Source organism: Euleptes europaea, chromosome 15, assembly GCF_029931775.1.
Source record: "Euleptes europaea isolate rEulEur1 chromosome 15, rEulEur1.hap1, whole genome shotgun sequence".
NCBI classification, from domain to species: domain Eukaryota; kingdom Metazoa; phylum Chordata; class Lepidosauria; order Squamata; family Sphaerodactylidae; genus Euleptes; species Euleptes europaea.
The window spans coordinates 44,801,269-44,822,027 of NC_079326.1; the positions used below are offsets into that span (position 1 = coordinate 44,801,269).

At 45.4% G+C, this 20,759-nt stretch overlaps 1 protein-coding gene across 1 annotated transcript in view; it reads left to right on the forward strand.

Annotated features, from left to right (window-relative positions):
* Positions 1-20,759, forward strand: part of ITPRID2 (ITPR interacting domain containing 2) — an 80,403-nt gene that overhangs the window by 58,454 nt on the left and 1,190 nt on the right. Inside the window, exons 11-17 of the mRNA XM_056861254.1 lie at positions 2,556-3,743; positions 7,056-7,133; positions 8,381-8,508; positions 10,951-11,101; positions 13,000-13,065; positions 13,816-14,205; positions 19,375-19,495. Of these exons, the coding sequence (XP_056717232.1) occupies positions 2,556-3,743; positions 7,056-7,133; positions 8,381-8,508; positions 10,951-11,101; positions 13,000-13,065; positions 13,816-14,205; positions 19,375-19,482 (2,109 nt within the window). The 3' untranslated portion in view covers positions 19,483-19,495. The remainder of the gene's footprint in view (positions 1-2,555; positions 3,744-7,055; positions 7,134-8,380; positions 8,509-10,950; positions 11,102-12,999; positions 13,066-13,815; positions 14,206-19,374; positions 19,496-20,759) is intronic.

A 20,759-nucleotide genomic window follows, 5' to 3' on the forward strand; every position in this document is an offset into this window, starting at 1 on the left:
TCCCTGGGTGATGCTCTGTCAGACTAGCCTACGTCACAGAAATATCAAGGGTAGCCAGAAGAAGGGGAGAGGATTATATAAGCCACCCTGAACACCTGAGTGGAGCAGTGGCATAAAAATATGATAGACATGGTATCTTCTGTGTTCCCTTTTCTTGCTAATATCCATACTGGATTTTGTGAAAAACTTGTTGATCTGGACACACTTCGAACGTTTAGATAAAGGGTTCTTTTTCATCCATTGACCCCTTTTTCATCCATGGACTCCTTTGGCAGTCTGGTGAAGTCGATGGACCCCTTCCATTGCTAGGGAGCCAGTGTGGGTTAGTGATTAAAAGCGATGGTTTGGAGTAGTGGATTCTTATCTGGAGAACCAGGTTTGATTCCCCACTCTTCCACATGAGTGGCAGACACTAATCTGGTGAACTGGATTTGTTTCCCCACTCCTCCACATGAAGCCAGCTTGGTGACCTTGGGCTAGTCACAGCTCTGTTAGAGCTCTCTCAGCCCCACCTACCTCACAGGGTATCTGTTATGGGGAGAGGAAGAGAAGGTGATTGTAAGCCGGTTTGATTCTGCCTTGAGTAGCAGAGAAAGTTGCCATATAAAAACCACTTCTTCTTCTTCCTTCCAGAATAATGTTTTTAAATGTCTAAACTAAAATATATAGGATTACAAAAGAAACCAATAATAATATTGAAATACGGTTATGCTAAATTTCAGTTAGAGGTTAGTGAAAATAAAGATGTAAATTTTTTCCCCATCCAAGTTCACGAACCCCCCTGAAATCTGTCCATGGACCCCAGGTTAAGAACCTCTGGTTTAGATGCCCATGGCTGTCTTCTTGAATTTGGGAACAGCTGTGTGTGGCAAGGGTGTGTGCCCGCTATCACATGAGCCTGTAGGAAACAGAAGTGATCTCCTTGGGGCTTCCCCTTGTCAACAGCTGCACACTGTGTGTGTGCACACCCTCTCACATGCTCTTTATTCATCTTTCTAGATAAGTCGGTCTCTTTTTAGTGTTTTGTTTAGGTATCGAAACTGTTTCACCCACCCCCGGCTTATATGTTCTATATATGGTGGGATGCGGGGGCGGTTGCCAGGTAATGGGCCTGTCTGATTGCCCTGTAGAATATTTGAAAGTGAATTTACGCAGGCAGGTTTTTAACACAGAGGTTGGCCCAGCTGATGCAGTCTCTCTACCGGTTTTGTGGTAGATGGATTGCGTAAGTGAAGTCGGTTACCAAAGCCGGCTAGAGGACGAAGCTCTCCTTCACTGGAGGTTTTTAAGCAGAGGCTAGATGGCCATCTGTCAGTAATGCTGATTCTATTAACTTAGGCAGTTCATGAGAGGGAACCCATCTTGGCCATCTTCTGGGCACTGGGTGTGTGTGGGGGAGGTAGTTTTGAATTTCCTGCATTGTGCAGGGGTTGGACTAGATGACCCTGGTGGTCCCTTCCAACCCTATGATTCTGTGAACTGCACTAAAAATGTAGTCTGTGTGGCTTTTCACTGCCTCACTTCTCCACTCCTCCACATGAGCGGCGGATGCCAATCTGGTGAACTGGGTTGGTTTCCCCACTCTTATACATGAAGCCGGCTGGGTGACCTTGGGCAGTCACAGTTCGCTCCGAACTCTCTCAGCCCCACCTATCTCACAAGGTTCCTGTTGTGGGGAGAGGAAGAAGATTGTAAGGTGGTTTGATTCTCCTTAAAAGGTAGAGAAAGTTGGCATATAAAAACCAACTCTTCTTCTCCCTCTCCTTCTCCTTCTTCTTGTTAGCTGTTTCAAAGAATTACATCCTGGGAGCAAAGCATGTTAGGAGAACGTGGCAATCATGGGGAGGATCTGATCTACTGGGTTCTTGTAGGTTATCTGGGCTGTGTGACCGTGGTCTTGGTATACCAAGACCACGGTCACATCCCGGATAACCTACAAGAACCGATGAACTCTGACCGTGAAAGCCTTTGACAATATTTTGATCTGATCTACTGTTTGTCAACTCCTGTCTTCTCAGAGGAACAATCTATTCGGTTCTGCTCAGAAATATATTTGGCCACACATTCTGAACTCCTGATGAATGGCATGGTGGACAACTGTTTTTAGCATACCTAGATTTTAAATTTGGTAGGCTGTTTAGAATCAGGTAACATTGCTTTGGTGACTGAACTCAGTCTTCAGACTGCCAGCCGACTGTCCCTATTTTGGATTAGCGTGTATCTCTACAAATATTCTTCTGCCTCCAGAAAGCGAGTATTGGATACAACCCATAACATTTTATTTCTGAAATGTATTTGGTATGTTTTACCACACCCTTCTCTAGGCAGCTCAGGTTGACATACATTGTCCTCCCCTCCATTTTATCCTCCATTTTATCTGAGGTAAATTTGGCTGTGGGGATCTGAACCTGGGTTTCTCAGGACCCTAGTCCAACACTCTGGCCACTCCACCACACTGGCTCACCCACCTTCTCTAATTAACTTTTCTTTATATGGAGGCACAAATACTTTTGGGAATATTTAATTGTCACTTTTCACCCTGTGTACGTCCGCAGGCACATGAGTCGTTGCAGGCCATGGGGAGCAGCGCTGACAGCTGCGACAGTGAAACGACGGTTACATCTTACAGCGAAGAACTCAAGACACCGATAGCCGAACAGTCCTATTTCAACGAACTTGACGAGGAGAAATTTCTCCTCTCAGAAGTCGAGCGACAGATGGGGGAGATGGCTTCTGAGGTAAATGCGGGAGAAGGTGAGAACATTCCGGAATGCAAACCCGGTCAGGCTGAAACTGGAGAAGACACGGAGTTTGGCCAAGGAAGTTTTCTGAGGAAAAATGAAGGCGTTCCTGTGGAGCAGGTTGCGTTTGAAGTACTGGAAGAAGACAGTGAAGAAAGCGATTTAGATCGAAGCAGCGAGTGTGAGTTTCCTCAGTATAATACTCACCACATTCTCAAGTCTATGGCCTCTATAGAAAGCACCAGCTCATCCCCTTCCCCTGGAGACCGGGTTAACATTGCTTTGGAAAGAGCCCAGAAGAAGATCAGCACTTCGTCCAGTTCCAGAGCTGGACGCGTTCTGCTAAAATCAAAAGACCTTCTTTTCAAGCACCGGCATCAAATTGCCAACCTCAGCTATCCCCTCCGGCGCTCGCAGTCCCTCCCCACCACGCTACTAAACCCCGTGAAGGTTGTCTCCTCCGTGAACGTCCAACTCAATCCGGGCAAACAGACTCTGTGCAGCCCACCTTCTTTTACTTATAAGTACGACACGCCTGAGGAAGGAGGGAGGAAGGACCACGAGGAAGCGAAATCTGTCGGGGAGGCCCAGGACAGCCCTCCCCGCTGCAAATCCACCCTTTTTATCGCCCCGACATCTGTTAGGAAAGGAACGTCTCTGCCTGGAGGGGCGAGCAAGGCAGCGGACGAGCCCTGCCGGAACAGGATCCAGAGCTGCCCATTGCATCTCCCCGCGCACATGTCTCAGTCGTCGTGTTCGCTCCATTCTCTCCACTCCGATTTCCTGGAGAGGCCGCTTTGCGCTCACGCGAGAACGTTCAGTACGCACAGCATCCCGAGCACCCCCGGCTCCTCCTGCGGCGGCTTGCCTTCTCCCTTTGGCTGTCCTTTCTCCCTGAGGAGCCTGGGCCACGCCCACCCGGCGCATGCTCCCTCCACAGTCGAAATGCAGCTTAGGAGGGTCTTGCATGACATCCGAAGCTCTTTGCAGAACTTGTCGCAGGTAAGAGAGAGTTGAGCTTGTGTGTTTGTGTTTGTGTGTGTAGGGGGGTGTAGTTGTAAAAAACTAAATAACAGGCTGGGTCTTGCTGAAGGACTGTATGAAGACTGCGTAAGGACAGTGGTTCTTCCCCGATTTCCCCTCTCTCAGTATCCATTTCTGACCCTGGGAAAGTTAATTCCCAGCGATGCAGGACCCACATAGCATAATAGTCATGTGGGCTGGAGAGCTGCAGTGGAAAGGGAGTGAAATTACTACTTCTTTTTCTTGTGTCACTGGAGTTCCCAGAAGAGGCAGGAGGGAATCATAGAGTTGGAAGGGACCACCAGGGTCATGTAGTCACTCCCCCTGAACAATGCAGGACATTCATAACTACCTCCCCCCCACACACACCCAGTGACCCCCACTCCACACCCAGAAGATGCAGAAAAAAACCCCTCCTGGATCCCTGACCAGCCTGGCCTGGAGGAAAATTGCTTCCGGACCCCAAAGTGGTGATCGGTACTACCCTGGGCATGTAAGAAAGGGCCATGAGAGCCCTTCAAGTACTTGAAGATGGTTATCATAGATGGTGATTCCGTCCCCTTCCCCCTCTCCTGTGCAGCTTCCCGACCGGGGGAAATCAGTTTCCCAGGGTTGGAAATGGCTGTAGGGGAGGGGAAGGGAGCAAGGGAAAGCAGTGAAGATCCTCCATAGCCAGCAACTGACCTGTAAGCTGGAGTTGGCCCATCCATCCTAAAGGAATTACATTAATTTATTCTGAGGTAAGCACTTGTTTTTGGCCCAAGTACCGGGGGAGGAAAGGCAGCATCTAGGTGTGAAGATGCTGCTGTTCTGTCTCACAACAAGGTGGAGAAGAAGCAAGAAAGTGCTGTCCTTGGCCAGCGAAGGCCTAGCTCCGTTGTACTGCCAGCACTTCAGGGGTTTTGCCTTTGCACCCCCTGGGCAGTTGTGCAAGACCGGGAGGTGGGTATGAACTATGTCCGTGGCTGCCTTCCAAGCTGCCAGCTCCACTCAGCGGCTTTCCTTGGATGGCAGACTGGCCATGCATGCCAAGCAGGATGATCTGGCTTTCCGCTGTCGGGCACATAAACCAGGGGGTGGCCTGTACCTGTTTTAGCCATGAAGTGTTTTGCCTTGCTAGAAATATAAGTTATTGGCAAGCATGTGGCAGGTGTGGTGTAGTGGTTAAGAGTGGTGGTTTGGAGTGGTGGACTCTGATCTGGAGAACCAGGTTTTGATTCCCCACTCCTCCACATGAGCGGCCGAGGCTAATCTGGTGAACTGGATTCGTTTCCCCACTCCTGCACACGAAGCCAGCTGGGTGGCCTTGGGTTAGTCACAGCACACTCAGCCCCATCTACCTCACAAGGTGTCGTTTGTTGGGAGGGAAAGGGAAAGTGATTGTAAGCCGGTTTGATTCTGCCTTAAGTGGTAGAGAAAGCCGGCATATAAAAACCAACTCTTCTTCTTCATGAACAGAACACGAGAAGAAGAGTTGGTTTCTATATGCCGCCTTTCTCTGCCTTTTAAGGAGAATATGCCCCCTTTCTCTACCTTTTAAGAAGAATCAGACCTTACAATTTCCTTCCCTTCCCCTCCCCACAACAGATGTTGTGAGGTCGGTGAGGCTGAGAGAGTTCACAGAGAACTGTGACTGGCCCAAGGTCACCCAGCTGGCTTCACGTGTAGGAGTGAGGAAACCAACTCCTGTTCTCCAGTTTAAAGTCCACCGCTCATGTGGAGTACTGGGGAATCAAACCCTGTTCTCCATACTAGAGTCCACCACTTCTAACCACTATACCACGCTCCTTACCACTACACATTGCCTGATACTACCCAAGGTGATATGGAAGATTAGATCCGAGCGGGCCTCAATAATCTTCCAGGGATTAATATTCCAGTTTCCCCAGCAGTTCGGTGGTGTCTTTGTTGACCGAGAAACAAATTGAAACATCAAATGGTGGCGTGATGGAGCTCTTGCAGAGAAATTCTCTCTGCTCAGCACTCATCTGCTAACTGCTCTACTGCTTCTTGTATGTGCTTTCAACATAATGATGGCATATTTGTAGCATACAATGGGGCTCCAGGCATGCTTATGCTGGGTACAGGACTTGTCTGCCTGCTTGAACAAAGGGGGTGTTTGTCCTGGTTGCTGGCTCTGAACCAGCGGCTGTCCAAATAGCTCTTTTGTGCTGCAAACCTGAGGCACGGCCATTTTCAAGTGCTGCCGTGAACACAGATGGAGCAGGTGGCGTTTGTGTACAAGCCAGGTTTAAGCCAAATAAAGCTAGCACAGAAACTAGGAAGAAATATAAAAATATAAAGTTATTTTCACTTAATTAAGCCTTGTAAAGCTCAGTCTGAGATTTTTCCCATTTCTGCTTAATAGTCCTGTGATATATTCCAACATGCTTTCCTTCCTGAATGCCATGCACTATAGACCTAGAATGAGCAGAACATTGTTCATGAGTGACCATGTCACAATTGCTCATGGTGGGTGCCAATTGCTGCAATCATCCATGTAGCTCAGAAAAAACCCTTTATGAAGAAATAATATTTCATGTGCCTTCTGAGGTAAGCTTTCCCCCTTACCGGGAGAGGTGGGGGGCGGGAGCTTACAAAATCGAGTGCTCACTTTTTTTTAATCCCATCCTTTTCTCTAAAGAGCTAAGAGCGGCACATATGACTCTTCCCTCCCCGTTTTGTGCTTGCATTACTCCAGTGAGGCAGGTCAGGCTGAGGTAAAGTAACTAGCCCTAGCTCACCCAGTGAGCTTCAATGATTATAGACTAGGCTGGAGTCCACTAGCCAACTGTCTACATTCTGGTAAGGTTGTTCACAATCAGATTACTCCTTATCACCAGTTTTATGGTGCTTAACTATTGCCTATTGCTTTAATGTGTTTAATGCAACTTCAAGCAATGCTAATTAATTTATTACTAATCATTACATGACTGTAAACTAGCCAACTGCCTACATTCTTGTAAGGTCGTTCACGATCTGGTTTCTCCATATCACCAGTTTTATGGTATTTAACTATTGCCTATTGCAGGGGTGTCCAATCTTTTGGCTTCCCTGGGCCACATTGGAAGAAGAAGAATTGTCTTGGGCCACACATAAAATACACTAACATAATATTTTAAGTAGGTTTACGGTTTTGTGTTGGGCTGCATTCATAGCCATCCTGGGCCGCATGCGGCCCAGGGGGGCTCAGATTGGACAAGCCTGGCCTATTGCTTTAGTTTGTAAATTCAACTATCCTGTTTATACTCTCTTACTGATTTATATAACATGTTGGTTCTTTTTCTCTAGAATGCTGTGATGAGAGGTCACGACATTACGACACCTTCTTACAGTACTCAGAGATCATCCATTCTACCTCTTTATGAAGTAAATGGCACTTTTCCTTCAATGTTTTTCCCTGTGCGTGATGAACGTCTGTTTACTCTTTAAATTATAAACGTATAGATCATTCAAACTTCACTTTTCATCTCATGGAAGGAAAGCAATTACAAATAAATATAAAAACATGAAAATATTTCAGTGTGTGGGTATGGCAGAAAAGAGTTTTCCTCTTCACATAAGAACATAAGAAGGGCCATGCTGGATCAGACCAAGGCCCATCAAGTCCAGCAGTCTGTTCACCCTGTTGCCAACCAGGTGCCTCTAGAAAGCCACAAACAAGACGACTGCAGCAGCAGCATCCTGCCTCTGTTCCACCGCACCCAGAATAATAGGCATGCTCCTCTGATACTAGAGAGAATATGCATCATGACTAGTACCCATTTTTACTAGTAGTCATGACTAGCCCTCTCCTCCATGAGGAGGCTAGCCCTCTCCATGACTAGCCCTCTCCTCCACTCCCCTCTTCAAGCCTTCCAAGTTGGCAGCCATCACCACATCCTGGGGCAGGGAATTCCACAATTTAACTATGTATTGTGTGAAGAAATACTTCAGTTTATCAGTTTTGAATCTCTTGCCCTCCAGCTTCAGCAGATGACCCCGTGTTCTGGTATTATGAGAGAGGGAGAAAAGCTACTCCCTGTCTACTCTCTCCATACTATGCATAATTGTATAGACCTCTATTCAGTTCTTCCCTATCCTCCCAACCTAAGCTGTTTGAAGACAGGAAATGGAACTGGAGTCAGATAAAAGTTTTGTTTGGTTTATTGATGACCCGCCTTTCTCCCCAGTGGGACCCAAAGCACCATACAATACAGAAATACATATCACACCAACAAGGGAAAGAGAGAGGGAAGGTTTCTGAGCGAAGAGTAGGTCTCTGTCTGCTCCAGCTCTAGGCTATGATCCTCAGGCCAAAGGTCAGAGTAAAAAACCCTTTAGGTTTTGCCCTTTAGCTTGCATCCCGGGCAGGCCCAGGCCTTAAATACCAGTGAGCAGAGGAGGAACAAACTCAGCCAGATCTTTTTCAGCTGCTGCTAGCCAGCTTTCAGGCTCTTTCCAGCTTCCTCTCCTGCCAGTTAGTAGATGACCATCGTCAGGAAGACTAGTTCATTACTCAACTGCTGGCCTCCAGTGGGAGCCTAGATGATGTCAATGAAAACTCAGTGGGAGACCTGGCTGTTTTACTTGGAGCTCAGGGTGTAAACGGTTCCTCTTTCTCCATGCCCATCTAGAATACATTCCAAGATCTTCAAGCGGTTCGGAGAAGCCTCAACCTCTTTCGAACGCAGATGATGGATTTAGAACTGACCATGTTGCGCCAGCAGACGACAGTTTACCAGCACATGACTGAAGAAGAAAGGTAAAAAAAATAGTTGGGGACAGATTCTGAACAGGGAACCTGACGGCTCTCACTCGGACAGCTTCTAATTGTGTTTGTGTGTATTCTCAGTTCCCTATGTCTGCTAAAATCTGCGCGCACACGCTCCGTTCTCTTTCGTTCTCAGAGCACTTTTTCTTCTTAGGCGAGCGACCCTGAATAAATCACAAGCCTCCTTTTGTTCTTCTCCCCACCCCAAGCAAACTGGCACATCGCTTTCTCCTCCTCCCCGTAATGCATACCTAGAGCCAGCGCCCAGTTGCTTCCTCCGCTGCTGAAATCCTTGGTTTCTGCTCGTGGCTCGTACTGATCACTGCAACCTCTCTCCTCCTCTTCACTTGGCTCAGAATCCTTCTTTCAAGAGTACTTCTGTCAGCTTTCCGTCCTTTTATTATGACCTCTCCCCTTGTGGTAAGTTCTCTTCATTTAACTTCAAGTTCCTGGTCTAAAGGGCTTTCTGCATTTCCTTAGGGATGGTTTGGATGCTTAGGCTTGATTGATTGATTGCATTTCTATCCCGTTCAGAGCGGGTCACAACAAGATAAAACATAGGTTAAAGCATATATTAAAACATACTTTTAAATTATTCTTCATTATACATTAAAACAATAGAACAAGATGACATTCCCTTTCATTTGCAGCCACTAGACACTGCACAGGCCTGGAGAACAGTGGACCCCCAAATCTGGTTGGGGAGGATGGGGAGCCCAGCAAATGGGGAGGCCAGCATTCATTTTACAGCTTTCTTCCTCAACCACAACGGTGACTTTTGCAATTACCATATGGTAGATATTTTTTTGTGGAACTAGGATATCTCAAAATATCTCAGAATACCAATTTGCAATGGCCGCCATGCTCTTACCAAGCAGTTCTCACCTCTGAGGTCTACTGTGCAGTCTCTTTTGTTGATTCACAACCTTCGGACAACCGGGGAGGTGCTGCGGCTCAGACGCAGAGCATCTTCTTTGCAGGCAGAAGTTCCCAGGCTCAGTTCCCCCCATCTCCAATTGAAAGGTTAACATAATAGATGCCATGAAAAACCTGTGTCTGAAATCCTGGAGAGTCACTGGCAGTTAGAGTACGGAGCTTGATAGACGAGTGGTCTGACTCAGTATAAGACAGGTTCATGTATGCGTTCAATTGAATTTCGTTAAAATACCAGTTCTGTGTCACTGCAGAGGTTACCATGTGTGAATGGACGAAAATGGTAGTTGGGTAGCCACACTTCTACCAATGGTGTCTTGCACTTCCCATTACAAACATTTTCCATCTGTGCAACCTACTCCATTTTTCAGTTCTAACATACTGGTCCCTGTTCGTGGGTCATACACAGCTCTATATAGCACTTAATTTACGGATTTTGTAAATATTCCAGTTAGCTTGGCAAGCCATACTATCTTTCCTAAAAGATTAATTTTCTTCTTAATAGTTGCTCCAATGGATTTTCTGGCCTGCTTTGAAAAACAAAAAAAGAAGTAAATGTGGAATGCAATGTTTCTTCCATATTTCATGAGAAGCAGGGCAGGAAGGGTTGTGTCAATGTTTGGCTCTCATGGCCCTTTCTTATATGCCCAGGGTAATGCCGATCGCCACTTTGGGGTCAGGAAGCAATTTTCCTCCAGGCGAGATTGGCCAGGGATCCTTAAGGGGTTTTGTTGCCATCTTCTGGGCACGGAGTAGGGGTCACTGTGAGTGTGGGAGGGAGGTAGTGGTGAATTTCCTGCATTGTGCAGGGGGTTGGAGTAGATGACCCTGGTGGTCCTTTCCAACTCTTTGTTTCTATGATTCCTATTCTTGGTAGATGGTGCCCTAGATGAGAGTGGCCTTGAATCCATGTGGCAGGAGCCTCAGGTGGGTCATTGAGCCCTACCTGCTGAGTCGCAGCCCCCCTATAGCACTCCCCCCTCTCTCTCTGTGTATATATACATAGAATAGAAAATGTGCTCCTTTTTGGAAGAACCAGCTGCTAGTGTGCAACAATGTCAGGCTTCCTACTTCTATCTTTGGACACCTACTGAGAGCAGCAGGCAAAGTCTCTCATGGTGGAAAGGATCCATCCATGGCTCTGATCCTTAACCTGTTCCTCACCTGGTGTGTGACTTAGGTTACCTGTCTCTTGCTCTTGATCTCATGCCCTCAGCCCTGGTCTAGGTCATACTTCTGGATCCTTGTCTTCCTGTCACATGAACATGAAACCACATAACTTCCAGTTCCATGCTTGAAGCTCAGTTTGTCCCATGTTTGGTGGCGTCCCAAGTTTGGAAAGATTAAAGATCCCCACCCCTTCATAGATTACATGTGAACATGCAAAGGACAGCATGCCACTCTTCTGACCCAGGATAAGTTTCTCATTTGTTTCTGATGATCATGTTCTGCTAACAGGGGGGTGTATTCTTTTTTCCATTGATCTTCCTTCTGATTTAGGTATGAAGCTGATCAGCTCCAGACACTGAGAAAATCTGTTCGGATGGAGCTTCAGGAATTAGAAATGCAGTTGGAGGAACGCCTACTTACTCTGGAAGAGCAGCTTAGGAATTTACACGTTTCGTCACCTTACAGACCACAATCGCTCATGGTGGGTATCAATTGCTGCAATCATCCATGTAGCTCAGAAAGAAATGTTTACAACAGTTGCCTTGCTCTTTAGGGACCACAGTGCCTCCCAGAGAATAATACTCCTGTGCAGATATTTTCAGAGTGGCAAAGCAAGTGTTTGTTTCTAACCAAACAATCATTTTGCCTTCTGTGTGGGAAAAGTAGAAGCACTGGCTGTATCAGGGATGACTGACTCCCATTCCAGCTCATTGTTACATTACTAAAGTAACAAGCAACATGAACCTGGCATTTTCTTTTAAGGTAGAGTGATATTTTTTTCCACATGGTTCCATGTTCCATAATTTAATGCAATTCAGCACTCGCCATATTGGCCTGTTTCCAAGCCTGTGACACCAGGGGCTTTGAGGCGGACAGACAAACAGAAGCTCTGAGAGCCTTGCGATGGTAAAGACTTAGACATTGATGCTGTCCCGTAGATAAAAGTATGCTGATGGCGCTCATTGTCTGAAGACCAAAGCCAGGACAGCGTGAAGCTGTCTCTACCATGTGTGTGGATGGAGAGCAGGGTTGTACGTGTGATTGCACTGCCCAGATCCCACAAATCACTGGAGCAGTGTTCTGCTATAGGAGGTTCAACGTACCACTGAATTGCATTACTGTGCCTTTAAGGTAATCTGATGCCATAGTGCTGTTTTCCAGCCGCACCCCCAGTTCCTCTGGTACCCTGCCTGGTTTTGTTGCATAAATGTTCCTCTGGGGCCAGCACAACTCAAGACAAAAACAACTGTATTGGATTTTAGGACCATCCATATGAGGGGGTGTGGATCCTAGGAGAAGTTCCTCCCATCTCCTCTCAGCAATTGATGAAGAGAGGGCCTAAGCTGTTCCACTTGTCAGGCCCTCCCAACCCCCCAGCCCCACCTAGAGGAAGATGGAAGAGTGTTTTAAACAAAATTCAGTGAAGCCAAGGAGGATGGTGGGTGTTTAAAATTCCGAAATTCACAATTCTTCCTCTAAAGGAGGGCTACTTAAACTTTTTCCACTCGCAACCCCTTTTTGCTCAAGAAATTTTTATGTGACCCCGTTATATAGGTATATAAAATAAGTATACAAATCAAACATTTACTGATAATAAGTCATAAAGAAATTTATTTTAAAACGATTCTTTGGTATACATATAATTTTATCATTTATTAAAGACGAAAGCAAATTTGCATACTAATGAGATGGATGTGCTTGTTTCGTGACCCCCACATTCCGTTAAGTGACCCTCACATTCAGTTACACGACCCACAGTTTTAAGAAGTTTTGTTCTAAAGGACGTAAGATGTTATTTTTAAATAGTGACTGGGGCAAAAAAGCATAAATGTTAAAATTAACACTGTAAAATTTTTTTGCAATAATTGAACTTTGTAATTTTGTGGAATAAGCCAGAATTCTGAAATGGAGTGCAAGGAACAACTGAAGGGTTGTTTAGAGACAGTGCATTATAATAGCATGTGTAAAAAAGGCCTATGACGACAACCAAAATATTATACACCTTGGCCGAAGGCCCCCTAGATTTTGAGGCCCTAGGCCTGCCAAGCCTATTGGTAATTCCAGCACTGCTTCGCAGCAGCGGAGTATTTCTCTATTGAGGAGGCAAGTGCTGGAGAGAAAACAAGGAAGCATTTGGGGGAAATGACAATAAACCTACATAATTCTTTAAATGTTTTTTTCTCCTCTACTACATTCATGCTTGGATTCGTTCCAGCTTCTCAAATGCCAGAATAGACTAAAATTGTGTTATTTCTCCAGCTGCTTTCTGGCTCAGTGCCTCAGTGCTTCCTCAAAGGTTGCAGCGCTGAACAAGACAGCTAACATCTTTGGCAGTTTCTAAAAGGGTCAACGCTCTGAGTTTCTGCTGTTTTCTTGCAGGGCATGTATGGAAGCAGAAGTACTGATAATTTGTCATGCCCGTCTCCGCTGAATGTGATGGAGCCGGTAAGTCAACAAACAGAACCAAGACAGGAATGCACATAATTTCAATTCAGTAGAGGTGTTTAGAAGAGGGGCCATGGCTGAATGGTAGAGCTTCTTCTTGGCATGCTGAACATTCCAAGTTCAATCCCTGGCTTCTCTAGTTGGATGGACCAAAGTAGTAGGTGATATGAAAGACCTCGCCTGCGATCCTGGAGAGCTGCTGCCAGTTTGAGTAGACAATATTGACCTTGATGGACCAAGACTCTAATCTGGAGAACTGAGTTTGATTCCCCACTCCTCCACATGAAGCCTGCTGGGTGACCTTGGGCCAGTCAAAGTTCTCTCCAAACTCTCTCAGCCCACGCAGAGGCAGGCAATGGCAAACCCCCTCCGAACATCTCTTGCCTTGAAAACCCTATGGGGTCGCCATAAGTCAGCTGTGACTTGACAGTGCATGCACACACACACATCCAGGCTGATGGAACATGTTGGGCTGTATTACAGACTGTATTGGAATGTTGTGATACCCCCAGCAGATACCCCCATGACATTTCCACATAATTCCATAGTGTATGAAATAAGTGTGGTTAGCTGTCATATTCTTGCTAGGCCTGAGAATGTGGTACGTCCCCCTTCATTTGAAAGGTGGGTCATTGTCATAGTGTGAGATGCTATTTTGTATTCAGTCCTGTGGAAAGAGATTGGCTGTCTGCCATTTTCACAAGGCAGCAAGTGAAACAGCTGACCTTTCTCTCCTCCTTCAATCCACAGGTTTCTGAACTCATGAGAGAACAATCGTTTCTGAAGTCAGAGTTGGGGTTGGGGCTGGGAGAACTCGGAATGGAGACTCCTGCGGGAGATAGTTCAGAATCTTTCGATCACGGAAATTCAGATTCTTCATCAGTGTGTTCCAGTCAAGCCAGCCGGAAAGCAACTGTCAAGTCCAAGCCCCAGAGCAAAAAAGTATATCGAGCATGCGTCGCCTTGATGCCCACTCCACCGGCAAGATCAGGAACTGTTCGAGCCCCTGAATGTTCTGAAGACCCCGTATCCTCCCAATCGGAGGCCGAAGCAAAACTTGACAAGGGGGCTCTTGCATTTTCTGTCGAAGAAGTTCATAGAAGCACAGAGAATGATGAACTGCAGCAAGTCATCCGAGAGGTAAAAGCAATCTGGCTTGGAAGTTTTTCCCTCAGGAGCTCTCGTCTTCATAAATCTTACATTAGCTGAAGGTTTCAAACTGGATGAAGTTACTCCAAGATAGCTCAAAGATAACAGTAGGACAAGGGAAAACTCGGCACACAGAGTCCAGAGAGAACCTTAAGGGGAAAAAATGTGTGTCTTTGGTCAGCCAAATATGAGTTTGTCCTGATGTGATGAAGAGCAAGTCTGTTGTGAGTCATTCTTCAAGGAGCATTGTGTGGGAGCAAGGCCATAAAGGCTATTTTTCAGCCACTCCCAATTGAAGAAGTGTTCCATCTAGCCATCTCCAAGGTCACAGGTAGAGAATTCTGTCCCAGACCAGCTCCTTCAGATCCCTTTAAATGGAGAGGTGGGCTGAACTCTGGAGCCTTTTCCATTCAAAGTATGGGCTTCACCATGCGGCTACAAGCACTTTTCATCCTCAGCAATGCAACAAGTTAAAGCTACTTCCAAGTAGATAATGCCTTTTTTTCCAAAAAGGCAGTAGCCAACTATGGTCAATTGAAGAATCTTTGGGGCCTCTGAAGGCCAGTGAATTAGATAAAACCATTGAAATGTGTGCATCGTGATCTAGGAAGGGACAATTGGTCAGTGCTTTTAGTTGTAACCTAGCTGAATGAGCATTAGAAGACACTCTTTGCTTCTACCCTTCTGCAGCTAATCACGGCATTGGCTATCTGTTGGAAGGGGGGAAGAGATCTTTTTGCATTGCCCATTGCTGCACACAAAAGCATCAGTGCGTTGTTACGCATAATTGTTTATGTAAGCATTTTGGAAGCTAAGCCGGGTTGGCTGCCAACTTGGAAGGCTTTAAGAGGGGAGTAGACATATTCATGGAGGTAAGGGGTATTCATGGCTATTAGTTAAAATGGATACTAGTCATGCTGCATACCTATTCTCTCTAGTATCAGAGGAGCATGCCTATTATTTTGGGTGTGGTGGAACACAGGCAGGATGGTTCTGCTGCACTCGTCTTGTTTGTGGCTTCCTAGAGGCACCTGGTTGGCCACTGTGTGAACAGAGTGCTGGACTTAATGAGCCTTGGTCTGATCCAGCAGGGCCTTTCTTATGTTCTTATGGCCCTGGTTAGTATTTGGATGGGAGACCACCCAGAAAAATGAAGAGACAGGCAATGGCAAACCACCTCTGAATGTCTCTTGCCTTGAAAACCCTACGGGGTCATCATAAGTTGGCTTCAACTTTATAATAAAAAAAGAGTATAGGGCAGGAACTATGTAACTCAAACTTCTCACCTTCCAAACCAAAAGGGCATATATGGAAACATCCTAACTTATTTCAATAGAGTTTATTTTCCGGTTAGTCTGCCTAGGATTGCCACATAAAATTAAAGATCCTTGAATTTTGCCTCTGGTTATAACCAATCATTATTTTCATAATAATGAACAAACAATGGTCCCCTCTCTGTGCTCAAACCTTCTGGCCTGCCTAGAGAATAAAAGGAGGGATGGGTTTGGGCTCTCTCTTCATATTGGACTTTGGAGACTGTCAGAAGAGCTAGTAGCTCCTGAGAGACCAACAAGATTTTTGGGGTATAAATTCCGATAGTCCAAGCTCCCTTCATCATATATCTGACAGAGGGAGCTTGGACTCTCAAAAGCTTATACCCTGGAAATCTTATTGGTCTCTAAGGAGTACTGGACTCGAATCTAGCTCTTCCACTGCAGACCAACATGGCTACCCTCTGAAGCAATCATCAGTGCATCCTGTCTTCCATAGTATATGACATAAACCCAGCAGGTGAGGGGGCAGACAATACCTGGGCCTTCTAAAAGGTCTTTGTGCATGACAGAGACCATGGAGTGAGGTGGATTTGGTCTCTGTTGACTCTGAGTCTTCCATGACGCATATAAATTAAATTGTGGAACTCCCTGCCCAGGATGTGGCAACGGCTGCCAACTTGGAAGGCTTTAAAAGGGGAGAGGGCTATTCATGTCTACTAGTAAAAATGGATAGTAGTCACGATGTATACCTATTCTATCCAGGATCAGAGGAGCATGCCCATTATATTAGGTGCTTTGGAACATAGGCAGGATAATGCTGCTGCAGTCGTCTTGTTTGTGGGCTTCCTAGAGGCACCTGGTTGGCCACTGTGTGAACAGACTGCTGGACTTGATGGACCTTGGTCTGATCCAAGGTTCTTATGTTCTTATATAAAATTCAGAGTAATGAACTGGATGTCTGGGAGAGAGAGACAGATGCCCAGTTTAAATCGAGGGCTGCTCATGGCAGCCTTCTTTGTGGATCCCTGTTTAAAGGTGTCCCTTGGATGTTCTTGCAATAACCCGTCACAAAGAGATGACCAAACCATTTAGTTTGTATGTATCGTAAGAGGGTGTTTTTTCCCCCACCCAGCGCCTACAGGAAAACTATTTAATCCACATTTGCATCTCGTACATACCAAAAGCATCCACTTACTTCCAAAACAGAATGCATCCATTGACAAGCAATCTATTAGTATGCATTCTTGATATTTTGGTACAAATGCTGAACTTGTGGCCTACTGAATAATTTTCCCTCCTTCTGTGTACTTGAATTATATCCTTTCTTTAAAAAAGAAAGAGTATAAAAAGTGTACAGTGTTTAAGAGCATGCCTGACTGGACTGTAATGTGGTTGACCTTTGACCAGTAACTATTTTCTGGAATGAAAAAGAACCCACTAACCCTTCAGATAGAATGAATACACTCCCACAGAAGAGCTTTGCAAAATGCCAAGATGGTTAACTGTTCTTTTTTTTATTCCGGAGCGCGCAGTCTGGCCTTCTAAAATAGTCTGTCTCACCTCTAGTTCTAGAAAGCAATAATATATACTGACATTCTGTGTTTAAATTAATTGATCTGTCAGTGATTGACAAATACACAACACAAATAGGGGGGGGGGACATGAACTCAACCAAGAAAAGTACAGGGAACCTAAGGGTTGAGCTAAGAACTAAAAATTCTTTTAAAATATATTTATTAGGTGTACACAATACAATGGATGAAAACACTGGGCCTGGACTGCAGGCTATCTATAAAATCACAAGTATAAGCCTTTACAAAAATAATGCCACTGATGATATCTAAAATATAAATGACCAATAGACCATATGCGTTTTGGCCTCTTGGGCCTTTCTCATTGGTCAAATTATACAAAACATGATTATTCAAAAACACATCCAGAAATTCACTTTACCCTTTACAAGTTATTTTACCTGAAATTTGTAGACCTTATATCCTATGTGGCTAGATGTGAATTAATACTACCAATCATAGGTCTTTCAACATGGTATTTTGCTAGCACAAGTATCTGTTGCAAAAAAAATGTCTCCAGATGTGTTGTAACATCAACAGTGACAAAATCTATTAGATTGACGAATGACAGATTTAAACAAACTGATTCTGAAAGGGTTATGTGCATTTCGGTAGATGGGATAATATCTATGGGCACCTCCGTATTACTTTGCAAGACCCCGGTGTCCTCTCACAAGAGGATAGTACGAGGATCTTGATTCCTTGGGACAAGAGGCTTACCAGAAATCACCTTGGTTTCCTCTGTCAATGCAAATCCACTGGAAGAACTTCTGCTGCACCAATGGAATGTCACCTTAGGGAATTTTTAAGACGCCAGCCTCCAAGAAGCTTCTCCCCAGAAACAGCTGGTCTTCATTATGTACATGTAATTTACCTATTGGGCAAGAACTTGCCAAATGCTGTTTCTGGGAAGACACGCTGTTTGTTTTTAAACTTCCTTTAGGAGTATAATCACCTAGAAGACCTTTTTCTTAAAAAAAACAAAAATAGCAAACCAGTTGCAAGGCTCATGGCTTCTTTCTTCAGTACAGCCATTCAGGGGATAAATCAAATCCTTAGCAAACATTACTTAACAGAGCCACTCAACACCTCTGAAAAAGTGCACAAGTATTACTATTTAACAGTGAGCAAATTTTGGAGCAGAGGGCTTCCAACATCCTGCTAAGGTCACACAGGAAGTCTGGCTGTCTGTAGCAAAGCCAGGAATAGAACATAAGTTGCCTGTTCCTAGGCCTGTTTCTTTCCACAAAGATGTATCCATCCTTTTGTTTTCCCCCATCCATTAACTCTGTTAATTTAGGAAGCTATCACTGGTTTGTTTTGGAATGCGGTCTTTGTTTCCGTCATCAGAAGTATTCACAGCCTTATAATTTTGCTGCTTGCCTGGGGCAAGCAGAGCAGCTGCCCTGATCCCAAAGTAGCAAACTACACGGTGCTAGGGTAGATCCACACATGTTCTCTCCCCCTTGTAGCATCAGACAGGAGAAGCAGAGCTATGTCTGTAAGCAGCCACACTGGGCAGCACTGACTTGTGGCTCAGGAAAGAGAAAAACTGGGAGTGGGACTGGTTGCCCCAAGGGTGGCTCAGGGTATTTTGCCACCACCTCAGAGGTGACCTCCAAGGCCGCCATCTTGGCCCAGAAAGTAGGGGCACTCTTTACACTCTCTCTGCCAATTGGTGTGACCAAAGTAGCCACTTCAGTTATTTAGGTGGTGAACCAACTGTGGGTGGCACTCATCCCATGTTGTACATAGGGTTTTTCTAGCTCACTTTTGGCATAAGCTACTTGTCCTAGAAGGTATTAGGCTTACCAACTGGTCTACTGTATTTTTAGTGGTTTTATAAGCCAAAAGTATGTCCCTGAAGGACATTTAATATGGGGGAAAAACCTATAGAGTGTTGCTTGCTCACCCTAATATGGAAGCAGTGAGTGGATCCAACCATCCTCCAGCCTGAAGAGCCTTCCTCCAACTTAAGTGGTGCTTCCTCCAACAGAAAAGCCTCTTAAGTTGGAGGAAGGCTCGTTAGAAGATGGTTGGATCCACCCTACTGCCTCCTTAACAGAGTGAGCGTGCTACACTCTGTGTCCTTCCCTCCATCTTAAAGCCTGCTTATACTGAAGGAAGGCTTCAAACTTTGCTCAGCTTTATTGAATTAGATAATCTCATTCTTTTTGCTGATTTTTGTGTGTGTATTTTTGCTTTACCTGCTCTTAATCTTTGGCAGCTGGGTGTACAAATTTGTATCTAAAGAAATATGTTTTTCTTTAAACCCTACCTTGCTTAACCTAGGCAAACTGAAAATCTTGTTTTAGATCAAAGACTCTATTGTTGGTGAAATCAGACGGGAAATCGTAAGTGGTCTGTTAGCAGCTGTCTCTTCCCCAAACAGAGGAAGCACTAAGCAGGAAACACAGCCATGAACTGGCACAACAGGTAACTTCTCCAGTCTTTTTTTAATCTGTATTAACTGAAAGAAAGGGCCAAACTACATGTTACACTTTATAACAAGTTGGGTCCGGATTCCCTGTGCAGTATGTATATCTCAAAAAAAAAAAAAAAAGAGTTGGTTTTTATATTCCAACTTTCTCTACGACTTAGGGAAGAATCAAACCGGTTTACAATCGCCTTCCCTCCCCCTCCTCGTAACAGACACCCTGTGAGGTGGGTGGGGCTGAACTAAACTGTGACTAGCCCAAGGTCACCCAGCTGGCTTCATGTGGCGGAGCAGGAAATCAAACCTGGTTCACCAGATTAGTGTCCGCTGCTCATGTGGAGGAGTGGGGGAATCAAACCTCCAGATTAGAGTTCACTGCTCTCTATTTCAGGGGAAATGACAAGGGAAGGAAGGAGGAGTGCCTCCCCCTGAGGTGAATCAGGCCCCTGCCGACCTTTAAAATGCCATTCCCCACAGCTGCTGTGTCATAGCAGGGGAAGTGAATCAAGTCCAGGAAACCCCAACCCAGCCCATTAAACGCAATGTGTAGTTTGGCAGAAAGACTTGAGGGTTGTTGTTCTTTTAAGGGATGAGAAACGCATTTTGAACTCTCAGTTACCTCTGAATTTTCTTTCCCTCTTCCGCACTGTAGAATCCTTCATTGCGACACAGTGATGTAGAGCCCCTTCTATTGCTTCCTGCACTCTGAAGTACAGTTTGCTTTATTTAAAGCATTGGTATCTCACACTCCTGTCTAAAAAAGCCTGCAGAGTAGTTTACAAAATGACCCGTATAACAAGAAAATTTTAGTTTATTAAATCGAGATCAAAACAAACATTCCAAACCAGATCATGCTCTCTTTAGGGCATCAGAAAATTTTCTCATTCAATTTAAAAAAAAGTGGATATCAGTGATCCATAGGCTTGCCAACTGCCAGGTAGTGGCGGGCAATTGCCCACCAAGTTATGGGGCTGCCTGCTGGCCCTCAGCTGGTCGGCGGGCGGAAGAGGGCCATTGGGGGGGGGGGCTGCGATCCATGTGCGTGTGATGCGCTGATGTCACTTCCAGTTTTACCCAGAAGTGACGCAAATGCTCTAGTGCTCTCTCTAAAATGGAGCCGTAGAGTTTTCGGAGGCGATTGTTAGAGCGTCTGTCACTTCTGGGAAAATCCGGAAGTGACGTTGGTGTGTCGCGTATGCGTGAAGATCACAGTTCCCAGCCACGCCGCCCAAAGCTTCCACTGGTGGCGAGGAGCGACCTGGC